General features: G+C 41.1%; 1 protein-coding gene across 2 annotated transcripts in view; it reads left to right on the top strand.

Annotated features, from left to right (window-relative positions):
* The window catches only part of TP63 (tumor protein p63), a 230873-nt gene extending 220704 nt beyond the window's left edge, over window positions 1–10169 (top strand). Inside the window, exons 11-14 of one of the 2 annotated variants that reach the window (XM_030330361.2) lie at window positions 122–279; window positions 2411–2555; window positions 3876–3969; window positions 7027–10169. In XM_030330361.2, coding sequence (XP_030186221.1) covers window positions 122–279; window positions 2411–2555; window positions 3876–3969; window positions 7027–7323 — 694 coding nt within the window. In that variant the 3' untranslated portion in view covers window positions 7324–10169. The remainder of the gene's footprint in view (window positions 1–121; window positions 280–2410; window positions 2556–3875; window positions 3970–7026) is intronic. The other variant, XM_030330362.2, reaches the window with a different exon arrangement.
* The last annotated feature ends 1035 nt before the right edge of the window (window positions 10170–11204 follow it).

The following is an 11204-nucleotide window of genomic DNA, read 5'->3' on the forward strand; positions in this document are numbered from 1 at the left end:
GAGGAATATTTTTACAAATTGTAGTTCAAGGCCACGTTTCGATCTGAGACCTGTGGGATCTGACCAGTCCGCCCTGTTCAGTATGACCCCCTCACCATCATTGCCATGTTTGTGTTCCCAGGACCTCGATGCAGACTCAGTCTTCATATGGTAACAGCTCTCCACCTCTCAACAAAATGAACAGCATGAACAAGCTGCCTTCTGTGAGCCAGCTTATCAACCCTCAGCAGCGCAACGCCCTCACTCCTACCACCATTCCTGATGGCATGGGAGCCAACAGTAAGAGCATCTCCGTTTAGCTGCGCCTTATGGGTCCACAGGGCTAGTGTAGGGGAGGACTCCACTCTGGGGTGTGGGGAGAGGCTTGCTTTTTAAGCTGAGGAAAGGCACAGTGGAACAGACAGATCACAGCCTAATGGCTTGAGTTCCTCATGGTGAGCTTTTCGTCGCTTTTGAAGTGTATGGTTCATGGCAAAGCACATTGGTAGAGATAGAGGAGGCTGTTCCTTCAGTAGAGAAAAGGATCTCTGTGAAAACAACCATGCATTTCCCATCAACCTGGTTGGGGGACCCACCTCCTATATCCTTTGAGATAGTGAAAAGGAAATATATCCAACATGTGGGAAGTAGCATGGTGTGGTAGACTTAAAGTCTAGAGAAATAGACTGTCCTCTGGATGCTATGGCAGGACTAGCCATGCAACTATGGACAAGTAACCTCTCTGCTCTAATACTCCGTTTCCACTCATAAAAGTATCACTCTTCACTTTTAACATCTTATGATTGTGTGTCCCTGTGATCTTAGCCTTCTCATCTTGTCTACGCCATCCCATATACAGTCATTAAGGAACTGACATAGAGAAAGGAGTCTCCCTTTTACTTATTCACGCACAGATTACTCACATCGACTAAGTATAACTGTGAGAGGCAATGTGAAAATTGGGCCTCCAAATGAATGGTGATTGCTATATAGCTTTGCTGTAAATAGAATTATCCACTAGAACTAAATCTAGCAAAGTGCATATCCAAACTAGAGAAAATCAAACGGATGCTAGAAATGCAGAAGGATGTATTATAAGGACACAGAAGTCTAAACACTATACATGTATCCTACAGTGCCCCTCATAAAATAATGCCTCAATCTTGTCCTTTGAAATCCTTCATTATTCTGATCAAGCCTTTAAACCTGCACTTCAGTATTACCTTGAAGAGATTAGAGGTTTTGTTTTGGTTTTGTTTTCTTAAAGTTAAGGGAAGCTAGGGTTGTGACTCTCTGTGGTCCGCTGGCAAAGATTCAGATTTAAATGAGATACAGATGTATGTGGTAAGGTTGCTTGGTTTGGTAACAAAGACTTTAGAGCCAAACTGCTGTCTCACTAGTGATAAATTCATCCTAAGGCTCCAAACCTCACCCCCTGACAGGTCTGCTACTCTGACAGCAAAAGGAAAAAGTGTCATTTTTTTTTTTTTTTCCTTTATTTTCTCTCTTGTGACATCTTAGAGTCCATTTGTTCCTTCACATTTGTGTAATTTACGGTTTGCCTACTTTTTCTTTATACTTCACAATTTTCTTTGATAGCACCGGCAAAGTCAGAAGGGAAAGTGATATGATAAAATAAGCCTGTGCTCTTTAGGGGGCTAGTTGGTGACAGAGGCCTTTCCTTTGGGAGCATATTGCTATTCACGAAAATAAAAGCAAATCGCATTAATCTTTTAGTAGCAATGTTCCTCTGTTTTTTTGACCTGAAGACAAAATTTGCTTCATAGATATGATCTGTATTAAGCGCTTCTTCTCTATAGGTAGATGTTTCCAGTTTGTAGTTTAGTAAAAAACCAATCAGTGTTGCTGGTGTCCCTGAATACAATCCAGAAATGGACCATAAGAAAGAGCTGGAACCTTTCATTTCATTCTTGCTTAATAGGCCTATGGTTCCCAAATATTGCAATAAGTCCTCCTGTTCCCAAACAGTTATTCCAGAGGTCATTCTCATTCACAGATCTGTTTATTTGTTCACCTCACCTCAGTTTACCGAGCACGTGATCTGTGCCAGGCCTAAGGAGTTAGCCTAACAAGGGAGACAGAAATATAAGCCATGAAGGCAAATGCAAAGAGGAATATATTAACCTCAGGAGTAGTGTGCAGTTGAACAGAGCATTAGAAAGAAGTGGGGGGAGATTGTCCTAGGAGCACATGCAGGGTTCGAGAAATGTGTAATTAGTTTGGAGTTTGGTGAACGTTGTCTTCTGTTGGATGAGATATAGGGTGCTTAAGGGGTGCAGTGAGAGAGAAGACTGAAAAGGAAGGCTGGTGGATTAGGCCCTTGGTAACATTAAACCAGACAAGATGGACCCCTGGGAAGCTGGTACTGATGACGGCAGTAACCCTCTCTGTTCCTCCTGCTTCTGTTCAGTTCCTATGATGGGCACCCACATGCCAATGGCTGGAGACATGAATGGACTCAGCCCCACCCAGGCCCTCCCTCCCCCACTCTCCATGCCATCCACCTCCCACTGCACTCCCCCACCTCCGTACCCCACAGATTGCAGCCTTGTCAGGTGAGTCCATGGCATGTGCCCCCGGGGGCCTGTCCTCAGCAACTCGGGGTGGTGGAGGGCGGACGCTCTCAGAGTTCAGTACGCAGTTGGGAAAAAAAGAAAGCAGCCCTTCCTACGATGGGTGTTCAGCACTGTTATCTCTGATCTGTGGAGTGGTCAGCAGTGTTTAATCGAGGAAAATCACTATAATCCATAGGGGACGAAGTGAAAATGTGAGTTTATAGGCAAATCATTTTTCATGCCTGTTTCCCCTCATCTTCACTTACCCTCTTCCTCCTCCCTCACAGTTTCACATGGTCAGTTGTGGCCGTCAAACTGGTGCTCAGGGCTGGGGACCCAAGAAGGGCCGTAAACTTGCTATCTCGCTCCCTTTCCCGTTCTCCAGGACTCCTAGCTCTCAGCCACCATGGCCTCGTTATGTCGGAGTGGGATGTCCGTAAAGAAGCTTTAATGGTTACAGAGACGACAGGGACTTTCAAGAAGCCAATGGCCGCTGTTACACTGCCATACACAAAGCAGGCACACCTTAGACAAGGGGGTTCAGACAGCCAGAAGAGGGAAATGTGTGAAGCCTGAAAGATCTCTTCCCACAGAAGTGAGAGTGGGTGCCACATCCACGCCTAGTGCACATCATCTGCCCCTGCTTCACGTGCAGAATGACCCTTTCGTTTGGTTGTTGGAACAATGGGTACTGATCCCCATGTGACTGATGCGGCAGTCCTAAACAGTGTCAGAGAGACGGCAAGGCGTGTGGCTTGTGCCACCCAACCTGTGGCTCTGTGATGGTGGCATCACCAATCTGAGACCAGCGCCAGGAAGGAGGGGTCTGTATTCTGAGTAGGACATAAATCAGAAAGCATTCTTAGTAGAGTAGCCTCCATTTTTTTCTTAGCCGCGTGAACCACTCTCAGAAACCCCGGAGACAAAGCAATTCGAGTAGAGGTGCTCTTTTGGACGTGAAGAGGCAGGAGGCAAGAGCGCTGGGAACCTGACCACTGGGCTCCTTCCTTTCACCCCCCTGCAATGGCTCATAAGGCACTTATCTATGTAGAACCCCTGAGAATTCCACCAATCACCTTTTGAAAATCATTGCTCTGCAGGAATCTTCAGAGTTGATTTTAATTTCTATAGACCTAAAGTTCAAGTCACTAACCATCCCCAAACCTCAAATCCAAGGCCTCCGTATGTTTCACCTGCCCCTAGTCTTTCCTGTAGGGCATCCGAGAGCGATAATGTTGGGTTTTCCTTTATCTCGCCAATGCAGTTGGGGTGAACTTTCTGTTTCTGTTTCCTCCTTCCTCTTCCCTCCTCCCTCTGCAGTTTCTTAGCGAGGTTGGGCTGTTCATCATGTCTGGACTATTTCACGACCCAGGGGCTGACCACCATCTATCAGATTGAGCATTACTCCATGGATGTAAGTAACTGTTAGACTTTTCTCTTGAGTTTTATTTCTTCATTCCCTCCCCCTGGTGACATCCACCTTGTAATTCAGTTCCCCCTGGTTTTAAAATTTGTTATCATACCCTCAGTCCCCAAATTTGGTGGAAACCATTACCATATTAGAAAGATTCCCAGGCCTTAGCCTACATACATGAGAAGTTTGGTGATCAGTCTTCCTCTGCTTGTCAGATCAGCCAGTAATTCTCTATAGCACACATACTGTATTCAGAGTGGGAAAGAGGAAACCCAATTCCCACCTCCAAGATATTTATAATCTCGAAAGAATTTAGAGAATTTTTTAGATGTGCTCATTAATCAGTATGAGACCCCAGGGAAGCTATCAGGAATCAGGTGATATTATCCTCACTTTAAATCATGGAGAGACAACATTATAATCATTTGCATGATGAGTTGATGACAGAACTAGGAATAGAGTCCTAAGGTGGAAGCTTCTGGTCTTTAACTCTGTTAACTGGCTTCTTCTGCCTTTCCTTAAAGTAGGACCTTAAGGAGGATTCAGCCATTCCTCTCAATTAGAACCATATGTTCCCTCATATTCAATTATATTAGAATAGGGCCAAGCCATCCCTGATCATTGAGAAAATTCACTGGTCATGGTTCAAGTCCCTTCCATGCTTTTTAGTAATAATGACACTTTGGGTTATCACTTTGCCTCTCTGAGCCTCAGTTTATCAAACTGGGTTCAAAATCACTCCCTCTGGCTTTGATATTCTTTGTCTTTTGCAGCAAGCTGGATGGAAGGGGACTGTGTGTGTGTGTGTGTGTGTGTGTGTGTGTGTGTGCTTCCTATACCACTTCATGAATGGCTTGTATTCTTGGGAGCTTGTATTGTTCTGGCTTATGGCAATCTGATTTTCCTTCCAGGCTTCTCTTCATGCTGTTCTCTTTGGGGTTTACTATCCTCTCTTCCAGCTTCCAGAGGGCCTTTTGGACTAGTGGAAGAAATATTCTCTGCCTCTGCTGCTGTTTGTGTAGTTGAGATCTCTTCTTTCCCCTCCTTGAGCACCGATGCTAGAGATGCCCCTGCAGCATGAGAATGCCCCAGCCCTTGTGATGACAAGTACATACTGCACTGCCTCTGTGCCCACCCCTCTCCACCCCACACATCACCCTGGCTGCTACTCCCTGATGGAATAAATTATAAGTGAAAACTATAGAGAATGCTTTAGTAGTAAGTTTTGACAGGTTTGGGGTAACTTTACAATGATGTCCATCCGTTGAGGAGAAGAGAGTTGCCCTGTCTTTGATAGTCCTATATGATAGAACAGAGAATCGGTCCCTTCCCTATTTTTTTTGAAGTTATGCCATCCACTTGCTCCCTGTCCCCACTGGGGAGTGTGTCAAGGTACTCCCTTGGCTATTAGGATCTGCAGATGTTCTCCAGAAGTCCATCTCTGTTGGTGTTGGCTAGGTCTTGTGCCGGTCTCTGGACAACAATTTCCTCATCTATCATAAGTTAAAATCTATCCAGAGAATCATGGAGATTGAGGGAGGCCAGTTTACAGCATTAGAGACTTATTGAGAGCTCCAGAAGCATAAAGAGTTACACTTACTCATCTCCATGTGGGTTGCCTTCTTTATGGTGTATTCTTCTGCCAGAATGGGAAATCGGAGTGCCCATACTGCAAACGTCCAAACTGGGAAGTAATTGGGAAGCTATCTCATTTCTGCATCCTCACCTCAGCTTCTTCTATCTCATTACTGGAAATAGAAACTTCTTTTGCAGCTTGTCTCTCAATACCTGTCTGAGTCATTTGGCATCCCTTCCTGGAAAAACGATATGGTTACATTTGGCAGTTTTCATAAGTATCCCTTCTAAGATGCCGGACTGGGTTAATAATAATTTATATGGTAATAATGCCAATGGTTAAGATTTAGATAGTGTCATTTATAATTGGTCTAGTACCTTCACATCCATATTCACACAAGAGCCCACAATGGGTGCTGATGTAAAAAGGAATTTGATCCCATTTTATCAATGAAGAAACTGAGGCCAGTAGGGAAAAAGTGACTTGATGAAGGTCTAGAGTCATTCAGTGACAGAATAAGAACCTCTGTCAAGGTCTTCTTACTCCAAACACAGTGTTCTTTCTACCCACCATGCTGCTCCAAAAAAAAAACCAAAAAAAAAACCAAAAAAAAAAAAAACAAAAACAAACAAAAACAAACAAAAAACAAGCAAACAAACAAAAATAATGTGAGCCATCACTGAAACAAGCTAATGAAGAGATAATGCAGATAAAAATGTAAGAGATGTCTCCACAGATAGTTAAGCTCGGGCATATTTGTAATGCCTTCTACCCCCATTAATAGAGGATGGACACATACTTTGCATTTGGATACCCTGGTTTATCCAAACACCAAGAGACCTTCTGGCCATTAGGGCAGTTTAGGCTCAGAGGCTGTTCTGAGTCCCCATTTCATTTACTTAGTTGTGTAACTTTAGACTTGTCAACCTCTCTGAACTTCAGCTTTTCAATCTATAAAGCGGGTGCAATAGTATCTACCACTAATCTGAGCATTAAATGAGATCATGTATATAAAATAATTAGTTCAGTGCCTGGTATACAGAGAGTGTTCATTACCTATTAATAAACTTTTTTTTTTTTCCTCATCTACTCATTTGAGCAGTGGTGATGTTCCATTGATATCTTTCTTCTAGTGACTAGAGCCAGGTAGATTTAAGAGTTGGAAGGTACCTTTATCTCATGTTTTTGGTTTAGGACTTTTGCCCTCTGATCTAACTATCCCTACTTTACCAGTGAAAAAACAGACCATTAGAGAGCAAGTGGGGTGTTATCCACAAGCAGAAATGGCACCTCAAGGCTGTGCCTTTTGCTTACATATAATGGCAAGGGTTATCAGAGAATTAATTTTATTTTCCAATTTGGAGATCAATCAATTCCGGACAGTTAAATCAGAACACTGGGGAATGATAAAATGATGTGGACTAAATCGTCAGTCTGTCCCTTTGTCCTAAATCTGTTTGCTCCCCTTTCTTATTGCACAGGATTTGGCAAGTCTAAAAATCCCTGAGCAATTCAGACATGCCATCTGGAAGGGCATCCTGGACCACCGACAGCTCCACGACTTCTCCTCCCCTCCCCACCTCCTGAGGACCCCAAGTGGTGCCTCCACAGTCAGCGTGGGCTCCAGTGAGACCCGGGGCGAGCGCGTTATTGACGCTGTGCGCTTCACCCTGCGCCAGACCATCTCCTTCCCGCCCCGCGATGAGTGGAATGACTTCAACTTTGACATGGATGCTCGTCGCAACAAGCAACAGCGCATCAAGGAAGAGGGGGAGTGAGCACCACCGTGTGAACTCTTACCATCCTGTCCCCATCTGTCTGCCTCCCTACAAAGCACTAGTGCTTGACCTTCAGAGCGTTCTCCCTAGGTCTTCTCCTTCCTCTTCTCAGTCTGGTTTCTTAAGGGAAGAAGAAGTAAGAGGCTACCTTTGATTTAATGTCCAACCTGGCATCTGATTCTGATTCTGGCTTTAAGCCTCCAAATCTATTGCTTGCAGGACTGAAGTTACCATGGCTAGGTGGAAGTGAGCAAAAGAGCAGTGGGTGTCTCCTTAAGCTGCAAAGATTTCTCATTGACTTTTATAAAGCATTTTCACCCTTATAGTCTAAGACTATATATATAAATATATAAATATACAGTATGTATTTTTGGGTGGGGGACATTGAGTTTTGTTTAAATGTAATTTAAAGGAAAGGAAATTGAGTTGCACTTATCAACTTTTTTTTTTTTTTAATTTACTTGTTTGGATGGTTTATCTATACCCTTTATTTCAAGGGGTATCATGTATGGTAATAGGTATCTGGAGCTTGACGGCACATGTGAGTGACAAAAATGTCCCTTCACTTATTTTGATATTAAACAGTTGGCACATCAAACCTTTGGATGCATCCAGTTGTATTTACCATTGCTAATCATATGGGAGAGACTGTATACATATATCCACAGTTCTGTATGTTGGCGTACTTTATGTTACTGGCACTGCTGTTAGTGACGCTCGTTCACTTTGGGGTTATTTTTAGTCCAATCACAAGAAAAAAAATCCACGTTCACACTGTCACAGGAGTGTGGCACTGGAAGAAGGGAAATAGCCTCTCTTGCTTTTGGTTGGGAATGGGGAATGTAGGTAATGCCTAATAATTCTTAAAAGGTGTGTGGCAACCGGGTCAAACACATCTGGTATATATATCTGGGTATATCAGCAATCCACTTACATTTAATACCAGATGCCTTATCTCTTAATATTTATTGGGAAAACATTTGTGGCAATTACAGAAGCCTGAAAACTAAGTTTCAGTACTTGGTTGACTAAGTCAATTAGACATTTGCTACCACTGTTCAAATTAAGTTTGATTTGATTAGAATGAATGCCCTCTATCTAGTTCTTACACTGAAGTCATAAGGTTTATTAAGAATATCCAGAAAAAACAGGAATCATACAGAAATACTGAATCTCCTCTAAACGGTAAGCAGTCAGTGAGCTGTGAACTGAAATTCTTAGAAGACCTTTTGAAACACAGATAATATTATTTGGTAAAAGTTTCTTTTGGAAATCCTCCAATGATGTAAAACTCTGCAAGTAGAAGCTTGTTTATCTTTCTCTCTCCAAGGATGAAAACAGTAGTGATTTGGAAAATATAAGATCATGAGATCAGCTTTCCTGTGGCATCAGTTGCATCACTATATAACTTTTCATTTTTGATCAATAAGAGTTTGAGTTTGTTGGAAAATAACTGTGAGAATCCAATTTCCCGTCCATCTCTCTTCTGGACTGTCATAGACATAAAAATGTCCCCACAGATGAGGGGATCAGCCTTCCAAGGGAGGCGTTGCTTGAACCACTTAAACATAGAATTGTCTTCAGACTTTGAGAAAACCTGTAAATGATGATACTCCTATAGATCTTTCAGAAAGATACTTTTTTTTTCCAAACTCTAAAACAAATATTTTGTACATATGCTAATGAGCTCTAAAATCCTTCTGTGCATTCTAGTAAAGGGCTTTGGTTGCACATAAGCTTCCATTTCTGTTTTAAAGTGCAAAAGGGCTAACCTGGCTCAAAAATATAATGTGTGAGTTTCACCTGAAATGTGTATATATGTTTTGTGTGTGATATTGCCTACTTTGTGTTTCAATTTTTGTTTTCTTCTTGGGATAGTGGGTTTTCCAGAACCACAGTTCAAAATTTTTTTATTATTATTATTATTGTTTTTATATTTTCATGGAAACACCACTTAGTAAGATGACAATGTCAAATAAGAAAATAAATGCCATAACTGTAAGATAGGGGGATGGGAAAGTTGTTTTTTATTATTATTTTTATTTTGTATGTTAAAAGAGAGTGAGTCCTTGATTTCAAAGTTTTATTGTGCTTAAGTGGTTGTGGGCACTGTTACTTTGTGGAATAAATATGTGGATTTGAAAACCTATTAAGGGGAAGAATAAAAGCTGTGCATTGGCAATGCGAGGAGGGAAATAGCTTCCTCTACTGTCCTGAGTGTTTGAACAAACCTAGGACTTCTTCTGAGCTATTTCAGCACTGTTCAGGTAGCACTAAGGACTCAGAAATCCCTGTACTGTATCATGTGTTTGGCACTAGCCAAGGCTAAGCACAACTACTGGCCTCATGTCCTGGTGGCAACTTGCACTCTTTGAGTGTATGAGTAGCTAGGATAAGGGGTGAAAGAGTATTAGGGACAGACAAGTGGGAGTGGGCTTAATGGAGTTCTGGTGGCCTCAGCTCAACGCAGTTAGCTGAGGAGTAGAAAGGTTTTTGTTTGGAGGTGATTAGAAACAGAAAAGGAGAATAGAACTTTCTTCATTAATTCCACTGACCTCTTGTTTTCTTGACATTCTCCTAAAGTACAGTATGTGGGATGTTAAATGTTAAAGGTTGTGTTTTTTTTATTATTTTTATAATTGTACAAAAATTAAATGTCAAATGTTTTATATGCTTTATTAATGTTTTTGAAAGTTTCTTTCTTATAGATGTGATACTTTTTTTTTTTTTAAGCTTCTGTTGCTTGTCTTTTGGTATTTTGTGTAATGGGATTTTGGTGAGCCAGAGGCACACCCATGTTTGCCAGGGCATGCAATAAAATTTACAAAATAAATAAAAATGCATCAAGAAGTGGTGTTGATGGTGTGTGTGTTCGTGTGTGTGTACATGTGTGTATGCATGTGTGTGTGTCTGTCTGTCCTTTGGCTTTATTTTTATCATTGAGGAAGAGGAAAGAGACATTACGGAGATTCAAATATTGATGTTTCTCATCTCAGAGAAAATTATTATTATTTTCTTATTTTCACCAATCTATGAGGTAGGAAAGACCAGGAAAATACCCTCATTTGGTACATGAGATACTCACAGATTTAATACTTTATTTGATTGAAATCAGAATGAGTTTGCTTTGGAATAGGAACTAACCTACAGATACTCCTAATGTCTATTTAGTGATTTTCCCATGACAATGACCTCAGCAGTGTTGGGAAGGGATGCAGATGCCTGGTTGTATGTGGAAACGGCACTACAGATGGTGGGCTCTGGGCATGTTCCCCTTTAAACTCAGTGTTAATCTCAACTCTCAATTATATACATTGATTCAGCCAATAAAATATCTACTATCAAAATGGTTTGATGATTTTTACTAAAGAAATAGGAAAGTTTGTTCTTTTATGGGCTACATTAGATGGCATGAAAACAATTTAATGGCTTAGATTTATAAATAACTATGGAATGACGTTGGATATAATACATAACACTTTAAAAATATCAGTTTGTTTTCCTGTTTATATATAGAATCACATCATGTATATGTACCTTCAAATAGGCAAAGAGGATTCAGCTTAAATTAGGGGTACCAAAAAGTTCAAAATTCTTATTCCTTAAAATCTAGGTGATAGAGCCTCCAAAATGAAATGATTGACACAATGTTTCCAAGAAAAGAAAAATAAAGAGCAAAGAAAATGGTTAATTCTTGATATGCTATTAAGGCACTTTATAATCAAATAAACTTATTTTTTTGAGCAGTTCTAGCTATTCATATAGATTTCTACTTCATGGCTTTTATTGTCTCTTAGAAATCTTCTGAAGTGTAAAACAAAAACTTGATAGAAACATTTTAAGACTTTTTTAGTGTAGTTTGTTTCATAGTAAAATTGAGA

The sequence above is a fragment of the Lynx canadensis genome, chromosome C2 (genome assembly GCF_007474595.2).
Source record: "Lynx canadensis isolate LIC74 chromosome C2, mLynCan4.pri.v2, whole genome shotgun sequence".
NCBI lineage: Eukaryota > Metazoa > Chordata > Mammalia > Carnivora > Felidae > Lynx > Lynx canadensis.